A 23,933-nucleotide genomic window follows, 5' to 3' on the forward strand; every position below is an offset into this window, starting at 1 on the left:
GTCCACGAATATTATGCCATGTGCATCCCAAAATACGGAGGCCATAACCTTTCCGACCCATTGTTGCGTTTTTGGACGCTTCTGAGCACTTTGGCCCGGTGGAACCCACTGTTTTGCCTGTTGCGTTGACTCAGGAGTGTAGTAATGGATCCAGGTTTCATCCATGGTTATGAATCGGCGTAAAAACTCGGTCGGCTTACGCGAAAATAATGCCAAATTCTGCTGGGAAGTTGTCACACGAATTCGTTTTTGGTCCACTGTGAGCAAACGCGGCACCCATCGCGCACAGAGCTTCTTCATGCCCAAAACTGAATGCACGAAATTGTCCACACGTTCCAGTGATATGCCTACAGCATTAGCTACCTCTCTCAATTTCACTTTGGGATCATTCAACATCATATCATGGATTTTTTCGACATTTTCTGGTGTAGTGACCTCTTTTGGGCGCCCAGATCGTTCAGCATCAACTGTGCACCAATTTTCAACCTTATCTGAGTCATGTTAGTTAACTGTCAAAATTGACACTTTTGCCAGGTCGCCACCGCTAAACGCATCCGCTCCACCTGTAAGGCACTCATTTTTGGGTTCCTCATCATAAGACGAACATCTCAGGTAGAATTTGACCTTATCACGTTGCCATTTACGTTCTGGGCCTACGATCTATAACGCATAACTCACAAGAATTGAACGTAAATGTGGGAGGGAATGAGTAGGGGTGGGGGGATTACATAAGAAAAGAAGTCAAGAAATGAGGGGTAAGCGCAGGTTAAATTTCTGTGAAGTGAATTAGTGGAATTTGGGGAAATTATGGAGGGAAAGTATGAGGGAAGGAGGTTTGAAAGACGTATTTGCGTCTTAACACTTATATGCTAAAATGGGTTACAGGGAACCGTACTTTTTTTCAGCAGTGTTTTTTCCAAAAAATATAACTATTCCATTTTTTCGTGAAAATAGATATTTTAAATTGAAAATTGATCTTTGTTTTGTATTTTATTGAAAATACGTTGAGAATTATATGTAAGTTTGTTTGTTGAAAAATAAACTATTTGGAGGAAAATTAACTTTTTGGTTGTAAACTCATATTTTCGGATTAAAAACAGAAAATTCAACTGTTTCATAGAAAATTCATCTTTTGGCTTACAAATTTCACAATTTGCAAGAAAACTATACTATTTCTTTGAAAATAAAACTATTTTGATAAAAAATTAAGTTATTTAAATAAAAATATATCAACTTTATTTTGAAAACTGATTTTTCTTGGTCGAAAATTCATGCATCTTTGGTTGAACTATTGACTAATGGACATTTCGTTGAGAATTTTTTTGGTTGAAACATCAACTAATTGGTCGTGAATTAACTTTTACGTGGAAATTTCATATTATGGCGTAGAAAATAGAACATTTTAATTATATCATATAAAATTCATCTTTTTGGCTTGAAAATTAAACTTTTTTGTTGAAAATACAACTGTTAAACTTTATATTTTGTGTATTTGGGTAGGAAATTAATCTCGTTTGTAGTTGAAGATTCAACTAATTTGTTCAAAATTCGTTTTCTGAACTTAAAATTTAATCACTTCATTTTTGGTTGTAAACTAACTCCTTTTTTAAAGTTGAAAATTTAATTATTTGGTTAAAAGTTCATGTATGTAATTAGTCGAAAATGCGTCTTTTGATAAAAAATTAATCTTTGTAGGTTACAAATTTATCAGTTTGGTGGAAACTTCAACTAGTTTGTAAAAAGTGAAATTATTTAGTTAAAAATTCAACTCGTTTGTTAAACTCATGTTTTTTGGTCGAGAATTCGATTGTTTTGTTACAAATCTGCCCCTTTGGATAGAGAATTCCTTTTTTATTGTAAAAAATTCATCTCTTTCGGCTAAAAATGAGATTTTTTGTCGAAAATTCAACTACTAAATTTATGTTGAGTTTAATGATTGATCTTTAATGCGTCGACACGGATTTAAATTTTATTTTTTGCTCAGAGAAGTTATTCTTCTCCATCAAAGCCTCACGTAATGCCTATGTACAATACAACTTTCGTGGCATAGAGCCATTTTGGCAAACTTGGTATAAGTTTCTTTTCTAGTTTTTTTTCGTCGTAATCATGCATCACAATTATATTCACGAAAACCATTTCCTTTAGGTTGATTTCAAGTACTTTCCGATGTGTGCTTTTCAAATGGATGGCGTCATAGAATGCTTATTGAATATTCAATATTCATACTTTATAATACTCCGCCTGTATCCATTTCCCTTCTGTGAGGCTTATAATGATCATAAATATGACATGACTTGATCCAGGATGCTTGCATAGGATTTGCAGTGTGATAGGATATCAAATTTTACTCAGGGCTGTCGCACATGAAAGGACTCACAAAGCTGAATAGAAATATGGTTTTCAGTTTTCGCGCCTAGAGCGAAAGATCCACATACATAACCTACATTCAATTTAATCTGTATTGGTATTTTTAGATTGAGGAAGGTTGTATTGCATTTTTTTTAATAGTCGAAGGATGTTCTCCCGGTACACTGAATGAAAATTACTGAATCTGAGGGAATGCGTTTCTTTAATTTATTTTCTTTGTACCAAATTGTTGATTACTTCAGTTGAATAAATATTGCTGAAAGGCAAAAAAGTCATGCTTTGAGTCAAAAAAATCATTTCTTTAGTGATATTTCTTTAAAACAAAAAATACTACCTTTCAATAATTATTTTTCACATCCTAAGAAATATTTTATCATTTTAATTAAATTAATTCTTTGAAGTGATAAATTTATATTTGAATTAAGTAGTTCCTTCATGTATAGATCAAGTAATTTAGGTTTCTTTGGGCAAAAGAAATATTTTTTCGAATTAAAAAAATTCGATGCTGGGGTTTGACTAGTTTATTCCAATGAAATTACCATATGCATCTACAAAATATTAGTTCGATTTTTTAAGCAATGGACTTTGATCTTTGAATTAAACAATATTTGATGAATTTTGGTGAAATTTTAACCAATGTATCGCATCTAACAATAATATTAATATTTTCTCACATTAAAAACCCATTTATTTGTTACAAAAATTTTTTTTGTAAAATTTAGGACATGCTCCTTTAAACCAAGGGTTCATGTCTTCCACTTAAAAAAAAACTTTTTCTTCAATCAATGGACTTTAAGTTCTTTGGAACAAATATTTTATTGATTTAAAATTACATTTTACTATATCAACTACTCAATTAAAAAAAAATCTAATTTTTTCACTCAATAACAACGTTCTTTCGCTTAGTTAATGTTTCACTGTCTGAAATAAATATTTATTTACGACACTAATTTCATACTTTTGGTTTAGATAGAAGCATTTGTTTGATTAAAAAAATGTTTTATAGGACGTATTCTGTACGATCATTTCTTTGAATCAAGTAGAATTTTTATTCAAGATTTGTGTCTCAGTTTATAATCCAGTTTAAAACAGAGCGATTTTTTAAAATAAATATGATAATCCAATATTCATTTATTTATTTTATCCACTTTAGAAAATTACTCATGTTCAATAACTTAGATGCAAGAACCTAAATTAAGAATGCTTCCATTTTTCAACAAAGTTTGTTCTTTTTATTATATAATTTTCTAAGTTTATATTCATTAATTTTGAAAGTTTCCAATGAGGAAGCGTATAATATCATTTTGCAAAATTTCTATAATTTCAATTTAAAAATATAGTTTTGAATGCGAAATTCTAAAACTGTTCAATTTTCAAAGCCTTAAAAATACAGTTATTTTTTTTAAATCTTGAATTTGAAAAATATTTTATTTGAAATTCTAAATCTTTGGAAGTTTTAAATTTTCTAATATTCCACTTTTATATTCAAATACCATATATGTGAGAAAATGTTCACTATTCAATCTTTAAAAATTGCAAAATATCATGTCAGTTTGATAAATAAATATTAAATCTGAATATTTATATGTTTCAAAATCAGCGCGCTTACACTTTCCAATCAAATTGTTGGCGCGAGGCAAGCGCAATTTTCAAAGTTTCCAAGATTGGCGACACTGCCCAAAATCGATGCTATAGAAGAGTTTCACTGTATTTAGAAATTTATTTATATTATACATTTCTAAATACTTCAAATTAATATGTTGATAATAATAATTCAAAACAATTATTTTGAAATTGAGGGAATGCACGCACATTATTTTTTTAATTAACATATCCACATAAATATCCCGAAGAGTTAATAATAATTTAATATAAATTTCGCAAATTTGATCAATTTTGATACATTTCCAAAAATAAAATCTAATAGTCTTAAAACATTTTATGTTACAGGATTCCTATCGTGGGATAAGGATAGTTGCCACGTTGACCTTGAAAAAGAACTGCTAGCCCTGATAGCACAGGCACCAGAAGGAGAAGAAGCCAGAAATGGTGAGTACATTCTTGAATTTTATATTATTATAGTTTTTCTGTTAACAATTAGGGAAAATTAAGAATTTTTCTATATATATATGTATTGTTTATAAAATTTTTTGAAAATGAAATAGAAGTATATAGCATATTTAGGCTATCAATACTATAAAAATCTACATTAGGATAGACATTTTGTTTATTACAAAACTGAAAAAAATTATTCATTGTAAAAATTTGGATTATTTTCATATGTATTAATCTAATTTAATTTTCACTTTTCTCATACCAATTGAAAAATTATGTTCGCGAAACTTAGAAAGTACTTGCAAATCCAAAAAAGGCCAAATAGAGATAAAAGTGAAATAAAGCGAAGTTACGGATAACATCTGTAACTTCGTGGAAAATATTATTATAAAGTATAATTTAGATTTTGAAATCTATTTTTTTAAATCACAAATTTGTTCTCTAAAAATCTCTAAAAGTTTAAAATTATAAAAAGGCGAATTTTCATCAGAAAAACCAGACTTATGTTTGTTGCCATTGTTTTTTAATTTTGCCTTCTATAAATAAGATATCTGGTAAGTTTTCTGCAGACTAACAAGGAAGGTACTATAGGTGTCCCTCACAGATTTGATTCTCCCTGTGATATATGTTGTAGTACTCGAAAAACTAATCGACACGTTTTTTTTATATCCGGAAAAACAATTTAAGGGGTTGAAACAGCCCCTCAAATAAAGGGGTCTCAAGTGTCGATTGTATAGTTTTGTGTATAAAAACCAAATTGATTTCGATCAAACCTAGTGGAAAAGTTTCCTCGTGATTAAAGATGAATAACGTAATTTTCTCAAAAAAGAAAAAAAAATGAAGAAGGTAAACCACCCCTACACATATTTAAAGTTGTGCTCAAAATGTGTACATTCACAGAAAACGACAACCAAAAATAAAAAAATAAAATGATTGGGGGTAGCTATCACTAAAATTTCTTTATTTCGTGTCTATTATAGTAAATACTTTATACACACGAAGACCATTAAGAAGATAGTTTTATAACTAAGGATGTAAAATAAAGCCGATCCAATATAAATGAAAAAAATTAAGCGGGGGTAAACCACCCCTACGTATTTTCCGTTACGTTGAAAGTTACTAAATTAATAGGAAAAGAATGTTTAAAAAAGTATGTTTTGCACTTGAGAAAAAAATAAATTTGGCGCATTTTGCCAAAAATGTTTTCTTTAGTTAATGGGGGTAGCTACCCCCTAATCATGCATAGAAGTGCAAAATGTGTTTTAACTCGGACCAAAAAATCCGAAGATAATACGTGTTGCCGACAAAAAGAGGATGAACTTATTTATGTATTTTTAATAAAAAGAGAGCATCAAAGAGGGTAACTACCTCTGAATGGTTTCACATTATTAACCTTTATAGTTAAATTTAGTGCGCATTATTTTCAAAGTTTGATTAATTTTCAGTTATGCGATCTGTTGTAAATGAACCACCCTTTTTTCGCAGGATGAAATTTATCACAGAATGTGCAATAATAGAATAGCTGACAACGAATATTGAATTTTTCATATAGTTCCTGTTGGAATAATTAAAAAATTTATAATTTTATCAAATTCTATATTATCATATTTACTTAATATTTTTACTGATAGGACTTATTATTCGTTGTCAGCTATTCTATTATTGTACATTCTGTGATAAATTTTATCTCGCGACAAAACAAGGTGATTTTAAACCTACATTTTAATATTATTCCAATGGGAACAACAGGAAAAATTCAACCCTTAGACTTATGTATTTGGGTTTACAGATTGGAAAAATTATGTGCGTCACTTTTAGATTTAGACTTATCTCGATTTAAGACTTATTTTGAAATTTTATACATAATTGAGAAGTGTTTTACCCCCGCTTAATTTTTGTATCCATGTTGGATAGACTATTTTACTGCCTTCGTTATATAATTATCTTCGCAATTGTCTGTTTACATGGAAAGTATATATTATCATAGACAGAAGATAAAAAGAGTTTAGAGGTAGCTACTCCAATTAATTAAACAAAAGTTTTTTGTTGAAACCCGCCTTTATTTTTGTCTCAAGTGCAAAATATATTTTTTTAAATTCTTCTCTTATAAATTTAGCAATTTCCACCAAATTTAGAAATATGTAGGGATGGTTTACCCCTACTAGCTTCCTAATTCCCTTTGTGTACAGAAAGCATATATTAGCAGACACAAAATAAAAAGTTTAAGGGGTGGCCATCCCCATTAATTAATTAATTAATTTTTTTGCGAAATGCGTCATCTATATTTTTGTCTCAAGTGCAAAATATATATATTTTTTATGCTTTATGTGAATTTAAACTTTTTTAACAGAACTTTAAATATATGTAGGGATGGTATACCACCTTCAATTTTTTTTTCTTTTTTGAGGAAATTACTTTATTTATCTTTCATCACGAGGAAACTTTTCCATCGAAATCAATTTAGTTTTTATACACAAAAACTACACAATCGACATTGAGACCCCTATATTTGAAGGGGCTGTTTCATCCCCTAAAAGTGTTTTTTCGCAGATAAAAAATACGTGTCGCTTAGTTTTTCGCGTAATACAACATATATAAGGGAGAATCAAATCGGCGGGGGACACTTGGAGTACCTTCCTTGTAAGTAATTTTTATCGTCATGAGAATATTTTTCATAAAACAAAATCATTGCATTTTATTCGGAAACAACGAAAGATATATACAAAAAATTATAAACAAAATAAATTTTGTGACATCTTGCATCAGTTACGAGAAAAATTCGAAAATTGCATTTACATAAAAAAATTCTCCTGGCTTAAAAAATTGTCCAGTCCGCATTGCGCTGAAAGAATCTTCCTTGAGCAGTAACATGTTAAAACTGTTAAAAAAAGGGTAGGCTTCTCAAAATATCTTATCATTCTTTTAAAACTCGAAAAAAATACGGAGAATTTTCTGCAAAACCCCGCCTTTTTATTTTTGCAAAATAAAAGTGAATCGAAATTAGGTGGAAAGATATTGAATTTAAAAGAAAAAATTGGTGATTGCTTGACAAATTATTGTCAACAGTCAAATATCCGTTACTTTGTGAAAAATGTGTGTATCTCAATTCGAAAATAAAAGTTTTGCATGATTTCCTCTAAAAAACATTCCGTTGCTGGTAGATTCTGCGACTTTACGTGTAAAACCAGATTTATTGTTTCACATGGCAGAATATTGTTAAAATATTTCATTTTTCTTTTATTAACGAAAAAATAAATTCTATGCAAATTTTGTGATAAGAATGAATAATATAATACAATATTTAAAGTTGAAAAGACTTTGAAATAAAGAACTATCTACAGATATTCGGAATTTCAAACAACCTATTAAAAATGAAATAAATAAGAAAGTAACACCAAGGTAACCCATTTTTGTTCGGCAACATTTCGCGTTTTCGTTAATGTTTCAAATACGGTTCAAAGTCGAGAATTTAAATGTTTCATTTACAGAAGATTATATATTTTAAAATTTATTTAGTTTTTTTTCAAAATATAATTATCTGTTAGGTTATTGTTTAAAACAAACTGCTTATTATCATGATTAGGATGAAAAGATAGTGACGATGAAAATCCTTAATTACTTTCACAGTGGAATTGATTATAAAAACTATATCACAATTTTAAAATTAATTTTTTTGAAATTATCATCTTTAATCCATGTTTTTATGTATGTTAATGAACTGGACGTACATTTCAATATTGCAGGAGAACGTCTCATTCAATATGCAACGGAGAATCTGGTGACGGAAGTTCTGATACACCCCCAAACAAATACATTGTTACAATGCATACGCAATCTTCTCGCGAGTTTCACGAAGCACCGGCACATCATTCACGCTGGCTATACATACGGTGGCAATGGTTCCTGGATACTGCAGGTATACCTATGTACCTCCCTCAAGTTAAAAAAATTATTGTTGTTAAAAAATGTCTCTCTTGAGAGTAGACGCTATCGCAATACTACGTTCCTTCCTAAGGGTTCGTCCATTAAATACGCCCCCCCCCCACCAAAGAAACGTGGCCACAAATTCTATCAAAGCCGTGGGAATAGGGTGATTTTTCACGGAGATAAGGGAGTGATAAGGGCGTATTCTTTAGATAAAAATAACAATAAAAATAACGCATATTGAATTCAATATATTATATATGTGATTCATTCTATATCGGATTTACAAATAAAAACTGAAATTCAAAATAATCGACACGTATTTTTTTGTTTCAATATTATATTTTTTGTTTCCATGCTATGGTTCTTTCAACTTTTGAAGGGAATAAAATTCCACTATTTATAATCAATAATAACTCTTAAACTATTCAATTTGAGGAGAACTTCCTGTCGTGATTAAAGTTCGTATTTCGTATAAGCTTAATGAAAAAATGTAAATAATGCATTGTTTTTGTTATATCACCCATGTTTTTCACAACTGTTATAAAAAATTAAATTTTTAGAAAGTCGGACCGTTTTTTTATAGCTTTCTTTTATCTTCAATTATTTATAATTATATTGAGAAGGTTGTGTGCCAATTTCAGAGTGGGCCATGTAATAGTACAAGCGATATTTAAATGATTAAAAGCTCGTGACAGCTCCCACTTAGTTGAACAGAACTGATGAACGAAAACAAACCAAGAAAAATGAAAAAAAAACGACAAAAAAACTGCACTGGCATTAAATACACAACCTTCATAATACAATCATAAATAATTGCGGACCAAAAAAAGCTATAAACAATGGTCTTAATTTGAAAAAATTCAATTTGTTTATAAAAATTGCAAAAAAATGGGTGATTTAATAAAAATAATGCATTATTTAATTTTTTATTAAGCTTATATGAAATACGAATTTTAATGACAACTACATTTTTTCTCAAAATATATAGTTTTAAAGTTATTATTAATTAAAAAAGGTTACACTTTAAAAGTTTGGAAAATAATAGCAAGAAAATAAAAAATATCATATTGAGAAAAATACGTGTCTGTTATTTTACTCTGAAGAATACGAAAAAAAAGTTTTCGCTGCAATCGATTTTTTAGTTGTAAATCTGATATGAAATGACCCATATATAAAACACTTTTAATTCGAAATATATACTGCGTTTTCAACAAAACCGTAGAAATATTCAACTCAAAAAGATGTCTTTTAAACCAAATAGATGAATTTTTATTAATAAGAAAAATAGTTTTTAACCAAACAGTTTCATTAGCAACCAAATACTGGATCTTTTAAGCAAAAAAGTTCATTTTCAACCAAGGAAGACAAATTTTTATCCCAAAAGCACAAAATTTCAAAAGATTTTTGAATTTTCTATCAAAATGGTCGAAATTTTCGGAAAATATCAAATTAAAATACAACCAAAAACAATTGAATTTTCAAGTCAAAAGGACAAACGTTCTAAAAAACACATCAATTTTCAAATAAAATAATAAATCAATTTTAGCCATTTTTCAAATAGTCGTTAATCTTTAAACCAAGTTTTTCACTTTAAAATACAAATTTTCGAGAAAACACTTGAATCCACAATCAAAACAGTTTGATTTTCAACCAAACAGTTGCATTTTAATCCAATAAGGATGAATTCCTATCCAAAAAAGATAACTTTTTCACCATAAAAGTTCAATTTTCAATCCAAAAATATAAAACTTTAACAAATCATTTAAATTTTCTAAAGAAAAAGATGACTTCATCAAATTAGTTGAATTTTCAAGCTGCACGGTGCAGCAAAAAAACTTGTAAACGAGAAAATTAAAATTCAACGAAAAACAGTAGAATTTTACAGCCAACAATTCAAAATTTTTGAGAAGGCAGTTGAATTTTCAACCAAAAAAGTCGCATCTTCAAAAGAAAAACTTTTTTTTAACCAAGAAAGATAAATTTGTATCAAATAAAGATCTCTTCCCTACCATAAATGATGAATATTCTATCAAAAGACAAATTTTTAACAAAATAGTTGAATCCTTAAATATATAAATGAATTTTCAATCAAGAAAACTTAATTTAAAATTAAGTAGTTCTTTTTTTACCTAAAAAATAGTTTTTTAATCCAAAAATGGAGTAGTCAAAATGTTTACTTGAAAAAATTAATAAAAAAACGAATTTTCTGCGTGTTTCATTAATCCAAAAAAGACACATTTTTCATTGAATAGTTGAATTTACAACATTACTCAAAATTCGTCATTTGTGCAATTAATTCTGTAAAAGAATAATTTTTCTATATTCAGGGGAAAAACTTGTTCAAATAAATAAAGAAATGCATAAATAACTAAAAAGTAGTTTTAAAAAACTTAGAAACTTTCACGCATAGAATTAAAATAATTCACATTAAAAAAGTTACAAAAAATACCGTCAATTAGCATGAATTTTACATAAAGCTCCTATTTTAAATTTTTAGGGTTTTTTTCCGAGCACAATATGATGGGTTTGGGGAAAGAAATACAGTGAAACTCTTCTATAGCTCCGATCTCCGGGCTGTTGGTGCGTGGGAACTAACTCATTAGAGCCTGCTACGCTTTTGTTTGTTTACGTCTGACTGCTCGGCTGAGTGACAGTCGCAGTTCCCGCGCACTCCGCGCAGATCAATTTTTGGAAGGGCTATATAAGGGAGAGCTATTGAAGAGTTTCATCGTAAAAATAAAAAGTTATTGTCTGCAAATTATTATTATTAAAAAGATTTTTAAAAAGTGACTAAACTTTAATTTACAAAAGTTTTTTGTAAAACGAACTTTTCCCATTTAAAATCCCATGTTAACCAATGTTAACCAATTTGAAAAAAAATAAAACTGCTTTTTTCGGAAAATGGACAGATTGGAGAGATCGGTCACCAAAAATCGAAAGTTGATTCTGCAGAGGTATAAATGTGAACCATTTTACTAAATGCTTCAAAGATTTTTAAATGAAAAAAAGAGGGCCAAAATTATTATAATAACAATTCGTGAATAATGTATGTGTTAGAGTAAAAATACAAAATTTTTATAATTTTATGAACAAATTAATACACAAGTATCATTTTCTCATAATTTGCAATGATTAGTTGTTGAAATTCATAATTTTTGCATCAAATATGAATTTTAGGTACTATTGCAATCTGCACTATTTTTATCTTTTCAGATGAACAAAATACATTTTTCTCTTAGAATCAGCCAAGAATGTCTTAACAATTTACCATTGACTCGCTGCAATCATATTTTCGAAAATGAGAAACAACTGTAAATTATTGAAACCAATTTGATAATTAAATAGTCTTTTTTCATGTTTCCTTAAATATTCTTTGTTTTGCGTTATCATTCAAAAAAAGCAAGACATAATATAAATAACTGTAGATAAAAAGTATTATTTCAGTACAAATTTCAAATGCTATTAAAATAGGATTCAGAAAAAACAGTCTCGTATCCTGACAAAATGAGACCACTGGCGGAAAGCCAGAATTATTTGTTTTACATTAAAAATAACAGCATGAAGTTATTCTTCTCAGAAACAGGACTTTTTTCAGAAAAAACAGCCTTGTCCGAAAATTCGTGTACTCTTTCGATTATGTAAAAAAAAACTAGACTTTTAGGCTTCTCCGTTTGGCCTGACTTTTACAATTGAAATTTCCCAAAAATCCCTAAGGGCCTTCAGGTCCTCTTCGGATTCGAGTCCCTAACAATTCTTAAAGGTCAGATTCAAACTGCACTTTAAATTAGAACATTATCAGGATTTAAAAAAAAATTGTAAACAATATGCCAACGTTTTAAATTATGAAATTTCAAAACCAAAATTCTCTTCAGTAATAAACTTTTTGCAGGATGGAACCTTTAGTTACGCAGATTTTGTGGATGTATTCAGCGAACATGAAGTGCAAAGAGTGCTTCATGCTTACGAGAATAGCGTTACTGTAGATATTCATTGTGCGGGAGTAAGTGAATGGTCGACGCCGCGATTATGCAAGGAACCTTGCACCAGGTACGCACACTGTATTTAAATTTTGGTACATTATTAACTAGAAAATAATTCTGAAAATGGATGAATCTAAAAAATTAGAGACTAGTTTTTGGAAATAAATTCCAAGTTTTTCATCCTTCTTGAATAACAAAAATAGATTATCAATTTTTTTCTAATTTGAACTACAGGTCCTGTCAAGTCAAAGTGAATCCTGATGACGTTCTCACGGCAGGAGTTCCGGCCATTACTAATTTTACACATTATATAGAGCAGTACCTTGTACCCCAAACGCTAGAGCAACTGATGGAACCTTCTGATGTCGTTGGAAATATCCGCTTTAGTCATCCAACTCTTTACGTCTTCCCGGGTGGACAGGGAGATGCGGCTCTCTTTGGAATAAATGGTTTCAATATGCTTGTCGATGGAGGGTTTGCTAGGAAAGCTTGCTTCTGGGATTTTGCCAGGCATTTGGATCGACTGGACGCCGTTCTGGTAACAAGGATAAACAACAGCAATATAGGTGGCATGTCCAGTGTGCTGCGAAAAAAGAAAGAGATGCACGTTTATCCGCAGATTGGACATTTCTTCTGTAACCTAGTCGTAAGTACAAAGTTTATAGTATACTGGGACCCTGGTTTACCGAAACCCGATATACCAGATTAGGTGATCCAATAGAGCGATAGAGAGGCTCTCACAAGGTCTTCCGATTTGCGCATTTACGGTTCAGCACTATAAAAGGCCCCTGACAAGAAGGAGAAGAAAAACGGTTTGGAGAACCCCCATTTACTCGAAAGATATTGAAGCCACCTCCGAAACCCATGGTAAACCGGGATCCCAGCGCAAAAATACACTTCAAATTCATCCATTTGCTTTGTCCACTTTGAATATCCTATTTTTCTCACTTATACTGTGCTTAAGTCTCTTTGTTTATTTTTTACTACCTAGTTTGATAGTTTATTAGTAGGGGAAACCAGGACAAGGTGGACAGAACAAATTTAAAGTCATATGAGTTCTGTTCAGAAGTCTCCGACCTTGTGAGGTACCGGGAGTAAGAGTTCATTCTAGTCAATGGCGATGATATCCCCTTCAAAGTAATGCCCTTTGGAAGCCACAACCTTTTTTTGAATAATCCTCCCACCTTCGCAATCACTCCTTAAAGTCACTTTTCGGGATAGCTAGTAGCTGCTTAGTCGCATTCTGTTTTATTTTATCTACGCCTTGAAATCGTTTCCCTTATACTTGAATAGGGGAAACAGCTAGAAATCACAAGGTGCTAGATGAATACACATTACTGTATCGGGGTTGTTGGAGGTGCAGAAGACCGTTCTTCACTAGAAATTGCTAAATAAGCTGTGATAAATGGGCACGTGTGTTGTCCTGGTGAAGCACCCAGATGTCACTTATCCGCGGCTCATCTCCAAATATTAGCTCTAAATTTCCGAAACCAAATTTTTTTGAATACTGAAGTCTTTCCTTTATCTCTCTTGACGTTAAACAACGATTTCTATTAATTAAAAATCGCACTTGTCCCAAACTTTAAAGTTTTTTGGCACTTCTGGTACTTCTGTTATTTGAAAACATTTTTTCATTCACAGAGTCACAATTTTTTAGTATATATTATAAAATTTCACGAGCTTCAAACTGTGTCGCATTTAAAATGCAATCATGATAATCATAGCTACCAACTAGCACAGAGGAAAAAACTACGAATAATTTTATTTCGGCATGTTTCTGAACGGCTTGCTTATTTATTTAAAAGTTTTCAGTTGCTAGCACTTACTCGTTTGTACCGAATGAAACTTATCATAAAAACTGTCAATGCACAAAGTTTTCATTGTCATGTAAAAAGATAATTTTTCAATTTTTTTATTAAAAAGATCAATATCTAGTTCGTACTAGTGACCGCCTCATACTGGTTCCGCCTATGCATCAGTTTAACATATATATTAGAATTCTGTTTCACTCAAAGTTGTTCCTATTAAATATAACTTTCAATTGGAAATTCAAGATATCATCATTTAAAAGGAGATACAATGTTGGACATATGTTATATATATAAAAATTTATAAGAGTTCCCAGAAAATGAATGAATGCTGTCAGCTTTTCTTTGCACAAATAAAGAATTTTCAATTGAAAAGATAATAAATTAAAGAACTTTCAATTTTAAATCTTGAAAATAAAATAATTAATTTTTTTTAATAGAATAGTTCTAAAAAAACGCTTTTAAAATTACATCATTCAAATATTGAAGTTTTTAATTGCAAATATTAAAAAATAAAGAATTTCAAATTGCAAATCTTTGAAATCGAAGGATTTTGAATTGTAAATCGTAAAAATTGAATCGTTTCAAAAAAATGTTCAAAACTACACATTCGTCTTTTGATTTTCCAATTCATCAAAATTTAAGAATCCGCAGTCTGAACTTGCTAATCTTCAAAATTGAGCTCTCCCAAAAAAAACTTCAAAATGACATACATTCAACACATAAATTTCAAAAATTGAATAACATGCATATCGATATTTACAAAGTTCAAGATTTTTCCATCACAACTCTTTAAAAATGCAGAACTTTCGGCTAGAAATCTTTCAAATTAAAGAGTTTTTTATTTTGACAATTTACAATTCAAAATTTTCAAAATTTAACTTTTACAATTCAAAATTCTGTACTTTTAATGAATTATGTACAGAATTTGCTCAGTGTAGAATATTTAAAATTGAAAACTTGACTTTTGATCATTTAATAATTATTTTATTTAATGATTTGTATTGTGAGTTAAATAAATTGAATTCGAATTTTCTTTAGTTGGAAATGTATCATTAATTTTTTTTTAATTTATTAGATTTTTTACCCGAAAACAGGATGGTAGTTAGAAATCGAATTTATTAGTTACTGATTAATTTGAAATCTAGAATTAAAAACTTGACTCTCGATCTTCAAAATTATCAAAATTTAAGAATTTTTATTTATATATCTTAAAAATTTAAGAGTTTTTAAATGTAAATGTAAAAAATTAAATAGAAAAGAAAATTATAAATTAGATCATTTTCAATTATAAGCATGAAAAATGGAGGGATTGTCAATTACAAATCTGAAGAATAGACCTATTTCGAAAAGATTAAAATTTTTTTATGATTTTTAACCTTAAAAATGGTTAACATTTCAAAATTGATTCAATGTCGAAAATGGAACACATCAGTAAGAGTCAGAATTTTAGAATATTTTTAAAAACCATCATTATATGATAGAAAATCCCAAATTAACTTATTTGTTTCTTTGTTTCTAATTCCTGCTGGAATAACATCTTCTATTTAAATAAAAATTAATAATTACTGAAAGCCGATAAAAATTTAATTAAAAATGAAAATGAAAATGAAACTCAATATAAAATTGAAATAAAATAAAGTTCGATAGAAGCCGATGTTGCTACAGTCAACCTGGACTTGATGTTAATTTTGGGACTGAGCGTGACATTAAATCCAAAGTCTCTAACTATTTTGCCTGTCCTGTCTTTCTCTCTCTTATTTCTTTCTCTGTTTTGTGGTGCTTGAGTGAGCACCGCATATCCTCCCGCAGCTCCCCTCACCCATCCCCACCGCGTGGCGTCAATTCTCCGAAGCGTTAAATCCAGAAACACTAACTCTTCATAATATTTCTAATTTATAGATCTCACTAATGAACTGATTTCAATTTGGCTTATGAGGTTTAAAATAAAATAAAATCTAAACCTTTTCTTTACAGGAAAGAAGACACTCAAATTCACCAGACGGCGACAAGGATATCGATCCTTTGATCCTGGACTTGATTGATATGGGTCAAGAAATGATGGTGAATCTTCGTCACATAAGCCTTCGAGCTCATCATTGTTACCGAGACCCAGATCCAATTAATCTCTACCATAAAGTCGGTCATGGGACCCTCGATATGTTCGTCCTCAGCCCCAGTAAGGATAGTAAGGAAGTCCGCGAATTTCTAGCAAAATGGCACGCTTCGGACTCGAAGGTTTTTTCTGGTTCTCATAAAAAAGATTCGAACAATCTTGTATTTCCCATACAAAATGTCGTATCAATCTGTGCACTCTTGGTATGGCAACCTGCCAATCCTGAGGGTACAATAACAAGGATTTTATTCCCTGGAAGTACCCCTCAGCATAAAATTTTCGAAGGTCTGGATCGTCTTAAGCATTTGGAGTTCCTAAAATATCCAACTTGTTCATCCAAAAGTCTCTCGCCATCGCCTTCCCTCGTGGCTTTGAAGGATAAACCAATAAAGAAAATGGGTTTAATCGAGAGGGAAGCGAAAAAAACAGAATTGAAGAAGGAGAAGAAAGAAACTCCCGAAATAAAGGCTGTGAAAGGAAGTGATGAATCACCTCCCAAGTCAGTCTCCCAGGCAATTACGGGTGGAAAGACGGCGAAGGTCGAAATGAAGACTAGAAAAGTTGCGGAAAATAAAAAGATTGAATCTGAGGCTAAGGAAAGCAAGAAGATCGAGGATATAAAGGAAATAAAAAAGAAGGAAAGTGCAAGAATTGAAAAAGCAGAGAAGCAAGATGGTGAGATGAAAAAGACTGATGGTATTAAAGCGGAAACTGAAAAGACTGCTGTTAGTAAGGAACACAAAGCGAAGCCAGAGCCAAAGAAGAGGGAAACTAGAGATACAAAAACGGCCGTTAAAACTAGCAAACCGGAAGCCCCCTCCAAACCGAGTCCAAAACCAATCGAGAAGAGGGTATTGAAGCCCTCAGTGGATAAGAAGGATATTAAGTCTTCTCCAACTACTCCAAAGAAAACTTTGAATGGAACTGCCGGCAAATCCGAGATGTCAAAGCCTGTACCAAAAGTTCCAACAAAACCGGCTACTAGAGCACCATATTCTGCTCCAGCAAAGAGTGCCAAAGACGCCAACAATAGAAAAGTTGTTGAACAAAAGAATATAGAGATGTCTTCAATGGCTAAAACTGCTGCCCTTACAGCTGCGTCTAAAGCTGCAAAACCAAAGCCAGCTGAACGCAAACCAATTAGTCGTCGAACAAAGCCAGTTAGTCCGAGCAAATCTAGAGTTCCTAGCAGTCCAGCAAAGTCGACTAGAAGCACTCCGACTACTTCAGTCAAATCGGATAAGGATGGGGTGATTAGGAAAGTCAAAGGTGACAAAGGCACAACTGATTCCTCAACAGTATCAACTCCTTCTGGAATAGAACCTGATTCAGTTGTACGACTAGCAGAAAAGAATCTTACTGAAAAGTCCGAGGACATGTCTCTTGATTCTATTGAAAGCAAGGTGTTGGCAGACCTTAAAGAAGAAAGGGAGGTTGTAGAAGAAATTGAAGCAGTTCTTCAAAAGGCAGAGAGAATAGAAGAAGCGAGAAAGGAGGAACGCTTTGAAGGAGATGATGAGATTACTGCTGAAGCTACAGATAAAAAGGAGGAAGACATGACCGAAGAAGATGTAACAGCTGAGATAGAAGATGCTCCGAAAAAAGAGAGTTCCAGGAAAGCAAGCCAGGAGTTGACCGAGGAGGATGAGTACTTGATCGTCGAAAAGGAAGAGATCTATACTGAAGATTCTGTTCTGAGTGGGGAAGGAGAGCAAAAGCACTTCCTCGATGAAGTTGAGTCGGAGAAACCTAAAATAGTGATGGATCAGGAATTTCCAAAGGAAGAAGAAGCTGAAGAAAAGAAGGATGAAGTTCCAGAAAAAAAATTAGAGTTTGCAGAAGCATCTGGTATTAACGTACAAGAAAGAAGAGTATCTGAATTGTTGTCTCCAGAAAACAAAGAAAAGTTAAAGGAGGAGATGAAGGAAATAATAGCCACTGCCACTGAAGCTGTTCAGAAAACTGACGAGAAAGAAGATTCCGGAAAAAAGGACAGTGAAGATATAATCAAGGAACCTTGTAGTTTGAGTCCTGATAAAGTTGATTCTTCCGAAAAGAAAACTACAGAGACTGAACAGAAGACAGAAGTTGATCAGAAAGAACCAGTTCCTGAGAAGATGGAAGAGTCTCAAGAGAGAATATCGACTCTAGAATCAGGTGCAACAACAACTGCACCGACTTTGCCTGAAGACGAAAGAATTACTTTAGATGAAATTAAAGAAGTCATTGATGAGAAACATGTGGCTGAAGAAGTTAAGGAAAACGCTGTATCACCAGTAATCAAAGAAGTAATTCCAGAAGAAATACCAGCACCTGTAATTCGTCAGTCAATTCCAGCTCATCACAGAGATTCTGTGAAGACTCCTGATGAGGTTGCTGATCTTCCAGTACACGAAGAAGTTGATCCTAAACTTTATAGGATGGAGGACTTCGGCAAAGATAAGGATGAAAAGGCTCAGTCGCCCCAAGAAACAAAAGAACCTCCGACGCCACCAGTGAAAGAACAAAAGGGAATGTTTAGTTTCTTCGGTAAAGTAGCTGATAAATTTGAGAAAGGATATGATAAATTAACTAAGAAGAAAAGAGATTCTGATAAAGACACTGATGATAAGTCATCATCAAAATCTGGTTCGCCAAAGGATCCTAAACCAAAAGAACCAGCTTTTGAAGACGTAGATATGGAGAAAGTCTTCCAGAAAGTAAGCAAAGTTGGTGATAAGCCTGATACTTTTGAACAAGTGGAGCCTAAATTATATGATGTGAAGGTTGCAACTATAAAAGAAACTGCGACGTTCTTACAGGAAGAAATAAAGGATGTAGGAATAACTTGTACACTGGATTCAGAGTCAAAGATAGAATGCATGACTTTCGATGTTGTGGAAGCAGAAAAAATTATAGAACAACCCAAACTTGATGAAAAGCCATCAATGCCTAAAGATTTTGAGGACCTGAAAGACGAAACTTTAACAGAAGGCGGAAAGAAAGAAGTTGATATTAAAGAAGCAGCAACTGATGAAGATATCGAAGCCCTGATTCAAGAGTCTTCTAAGAAATCTAAATCAGGGAAGGATAGTTTGCGTGACTCTCTGGAGTCCCTTGAAGAAAAAGGGCCAAGGGAACACCAAATTAATTTGGCTGATTTACCTCCACCAACTGATATTATCGCAGACACTCTAACTGGCGTTGCTGAAAGATTAGGGGAAATAAAACCACCAGTCGACACAGTTTCTGCTGTTTCAAAAGAGCCTGAAAAGAGCCTTACTGCTCCTCAGAGTAAAGAACTGGAATCTGCAGAAGATAAAGAAGAGGATGATTTAGGGTATATTCCAGACTTGAAAGAAGCTGTTCGGGATATCGGTGAAGTTCTAGCAGGAACTGCTGGAATTGAACTTGAAGAAAAGCCTAAAGATGTGATTGAAATTGTGAAAAAAGTAGCAGAAGTACTGAAGGAAGATGATTTTTTGTCCGAGAAAGCTCTATTTGAGATCGCTGAGAAAAAAGAAAGGCCGACAGTTTTAGATACTCGACCATCTACAGGTGATGACAAGAAGTCTGAAGTTGATGACAAGGTTGGAAAATCAAGCTTCGGAGACATCATTCCAAAAAAAGTAGGTGTTACAGAACAACTGCCTTCTCAAGAAGAAGTCGAGGAGATGATCGAGGGCGAGATTTTTAAACCTTTGCCAGAATATCAAAGAGCCATTGGGATCGTCGTTCAAGAACAGCCTTGTATAGAGGTTGTTAAGGACACCCAAGTTTCTTCACCTGCAAATGAAGTATCTGAACGTGAAAGAATTTTAGAAATTGGCGCAGATCTTCTACGAGATATTAACATTTGTGAACAAACAGGTATCTGTGATGATAGTAAAGTAGATGTACTGGAAGCTGGATTGGAACCAGTGTGTACAAAAATGATAATTCATCCAAGAGCTGACGAGGCTGATGACACGAATGAAGAAATTGAATCTTCGGATATAGGATTTGAGCAAAAATTATCTCCAGCGAAGCCGGAGCTGGTTGTGGTTACGCCAGGATCCACACCTACTTCGCCTAAGTTCGCAGCAGATAAAATATCCGAACATGATGTGCAAGTAGCTTCACGACTTGCTGATCAATTACCAGCAGATATTAGGCATGTGCTTGAAAAAGGTGGCAATGTAGAGGATATTATTGAAGAAATTCTTATGTCCAAAAAGCAAAAGATTACAACGGAAATTATAGAGTATATTATAATCATAAAACGCATTTCCAGAGAAAGAGTAATTGAGATAATTGAAACTATTATTTTAAAGAGAGGAATTTCTCGTGAAAGTGCGATGGAAGGGGAACATATTACTAAAACTGAGGTGGTCATCAGTCCCCAAAAGAGAAACGATGTTCAAGATTATATTGAGAAAGAGTATGTCAATAGAGGAAGAAGGATCACTACATTGATTATCGAAGAGATTACATTGTTAAAAATAATTCCTGAAGATGTTTTAATGGAAATAATTGGAGATATCATAATCAAAAGAAATATTACAAGGGATTCGGTGCTGGATATAATCGATGATAAAACTCAAAAGATCAGCGTAGATGTGCAAGGGGATATTAAGACAGAAGCACCAGCAGTATCTGGTGGAACAGTGGATGAACAAAAACAAATACCAATGACGAAAGTCACAGAGAAAAAAGAGATTTCCGTAGCTGAAAGTACAGTTAACTTGGAAGAAGATCTTATTGAAGGGTTTGTTAATATTCCATCGACAAGTGATGTCGCAGCTTTTATAAGTGAAGAGAGGCGAACAACTTATGATGAATTAGAATTTGAGGCAAGAGCTACATCTTCAGGGAAGACTCTTCCAGGAAAAGTTGACTTCGAAGCTATTGAAGAGGAATACAAAGTTTGTGGCTTAACGCAGTCAACCGATGTCTCCAGAAAATTAATTGAAACTGAAAAGGGTATTGAAGATACGAGTGAGGTGATTGAAGCTGATGAGAAATTCGTCAAAGAAACAAAAGGAAAGTTTGGGAAAGAAAATGAGTCTGTATTAGATGAGATCAAGGATAAGGAAGAGGAAATGGATTCGCGGGTACGGGATTCTGAAATATTTGAAACTTCCGAAGTCATTGATGCTACGGAGAAGTATTTAGATGAAGCTAAGGAAAAGGTTGAGGCTACAGTAAAGGAAACCGATGAAAAGAAGAGTCCAAAGTTTGAGAAAGCGTTAACAGAAACTAAAGTAGCCAGCACAACTGTTCAACTGATTGAAGAGAGAAAAAAAAGCATTTCTGATAAAGTTTCAGGTGAAGTGTTATCAGAAGCATTACAAGAGAAGATTGATGATCAGGAAGTACAAGATATTACGGTTCGTAAAATGCTAGTAACTGCCAGTAGTGAAGATGGTGGTCACGAAACAGAAATCTGCGCAGCAGGGACAATTACTTTTACAAAGTCAGTGTCTCCAGATTCTTTAAAAGAATCTTCTTTGAAATCTACACCAGACAAAGATTCTTTGGCAATGGATAAGGATTCTTTACACTCCGATGAAAAATCACGAGAAATGGATAGCATTTCTGACAAATCAGGTTCAGAAGCCAAAGAAAAAGTTTCGCCAGTCGATAGTTTGGATAAGTCACCAGTTGGTACTCGGAAATCTCAAGACCTAGAAGATAGTTTGGAAAAGAAAGCGGAAGTATCTGATGAGAAATCAACATTTGAGACTGCATCAGAAAATACATTAGTATCCCTTCTTGAAGAATCACCTGAGAAACAAGAAAAAGCAAACAAAGTGATGGAACTCGGAGAGTTAAAGTCACCAGGATTAGGACTTTCAAGCGTAATATCGCTTACTGAAAGTGTTTTCGCTAAAAGCTCTACTGAACAGGCCGACATTTCTGCGAAAACATCCGTTTTAGAAAAACCAGTGGAAATGCAAATTAAATCATTTGAAGAAATTTCGAAACCTACCTGTCCAGCAGAGAAGCTCACTGATATATCGTCAAGTACAATTAGTGAAAAAAATGTGGCTCAAACATCTACAATTCATGATGAAATTGCAGAATTACAGGATAAAGTGGATGCATCAAAAGCATCGAGTGTAGTCAGTGAGAAGCTAGAAGAAAAAGATTTCCCCCAATTAACTGGAGATAAAGTAGAGGAAAAGGAATCTTCCAAAAAAATGGTTTCTAAATGCCAGTCCTCAAGCATAGTCAGTGAGAAGGAAGCTTCATCATCTCTTCAAAAATTGGATGATATTATTACTATAGAACCGAATCTTGCTGCAGAAGAGATCGATCAATCAATTTCAATGTCCATTGTCAGTACAATGTCAGAAGAAAAAGAAACAAAGTCCAGAACTGCGAGTATATCAGAAGGAAAGCCTGACGATAAATCAACAACTGAGCAACCTGTTGAAAAATCTCGTTCTGCTAGCATTGTCAGTGCTAAAGAAAATGAGAAGTTACTCGAAAAATCTCAATCGACAAGAATTGTTAGTGAAAAAGCAGATGAAAAGGGATCTCCAGAGGCTACTGTCAGATCAAGATCAACTAGTATTTCCAGTGATAAGGCAGAAGAAAAGTCACCTAGTGTCACTGGTGATAAAGTTGACGAGAAAGATTTTCTAGAAGAAGTTGTTACAAAATCTAGATCATCAAGTATTACTAGCGAAAAAACAGACCTGAATAAATATGATCTATCAATGTCTCCTGGTATTACAAGTAGTAAACCTAGTGAAAAGGATTTCATTGACGAAGCTGCTGTCAGGTCCAGAGCTGGAAGTATTGCTAGTGAGAAAGCAGAAGCAAAAAAAGATCAGGAAATATCTGGGCAATCAAATTCTACGAGCATTGCAGGCGATAAGCCAGGGGAAAAAGATTTATTTGAAGAGATTGTTGGTACTTCTAGATCATCAAGTATTGCTGGTGAAAAAGTGGATCTAAAAGAAGATACATTAAAGTCTCCTGGCGTTTCAGGTGAAAAGCTTGGCCATAAATATTTCATTGATGAAACTACTATCAGATCCAGATCTTCGAGTATCGCAAGTGAGAAAGCACATCCTGTGAAGGATTCCCATCATGACAAGGAATCATCTAAGCAACTAAAATCTCCTAGAATTGCTGGTGATAAGCCTGGTGATAAAGAATTGATTAATGAAGCTACGGCTAGATCCAGATCTTCGAGTATCGCCAGTGAGAAAGCACATGAAGTAAAGGATTCCCTTCTTGATGAGGAACTATCTGACCAACTAAAATCTCCTAGTATTGCTGGTGATAAGTTTGGTGATCAAGAATTGATTGATGAAGCTACAAATAGAGCCAGATCTACCAGTACCGTCAGTAAGAAAGCACCCGAAGTCAAGGATTCCCATCATGATAAGGAACCATCTGAGCGAATAAAATCTCCTTGCATTGCTGATGATAAGCCTGGTGATAAGGAATTGATTGATGAACCTACTATTAGATCCAGATCTTCGAGTATTATCAGTGAGAAAGCACAGCCATTAAAGGATTCCCATCTTGATAAAAAACCATCTGACCAATTAAAATCTCCTAGCATTGGTGGAGATAGACCTGGTGATAAGGAATTGATTGATGAAGCTACAATTAGATCCAGATCTTCGAGTATTGCCAGTGAGAAAGCACATCCAGTAAAGGATTCCCTTCATGATAAGGAACCATCTGACCAACAAAAATCTC

The 23,933-nt window shown here is 32.8% G+C and overlaps 1 protein-coding gene across 1 annotated transcript in view; it reads left to right on the forward strand.

Annotated features, from left to right (window-relative positions):
* Positions 1-23,933, forward strand: part of LOC117182739 (microtubule-associated protein futsch) — a 151,150-nt gene that overhangs the window by 112,999 nt on the left and 14,218 nt on the right. The window contains exons 3-8 of the mRNA XM_033375844.1: positions 4,318-4,416; positions 8,166-8,338; positions 12,239-12,396; positions 12,564-12,975; positions 16,115-23,810; positions 23,869-23,884. Coding sequence (XP_033231735.1) covers positions 4,318-4,416; positions 8,166-8,338; positions 12,239-12,396; positions 12,564-12,975; positions 16,115-23,810; positions 23,869-23,884 — 8,554 coding nt within the window. The remainder of the gene's footprint in view (positions 1-4,317; positions 4,417-8,165; positions 8,339-12,238; positions 12,397-12,563; positions 12,976-16,114; positions 23,811-23,868; positions 23,885-23,933) is intronic.

The sequence above is a fragment of the Belonocnema kinseyi genome, chromosome 2 (genome assembly GCF_010883055.1).
Source record: "Belonocnema kinseyi isolate 2016_QV_RU_SX_M_011 chromosome 2, B_treatae_v1, whole genome shotgun sequence".
Lineage (NCBI taxonomy): Eukaryota > Metazoa > Arthropoda > Insecta > Hymenoptera > Cynipidae > Belonocnema > Belonocnema kinseyi.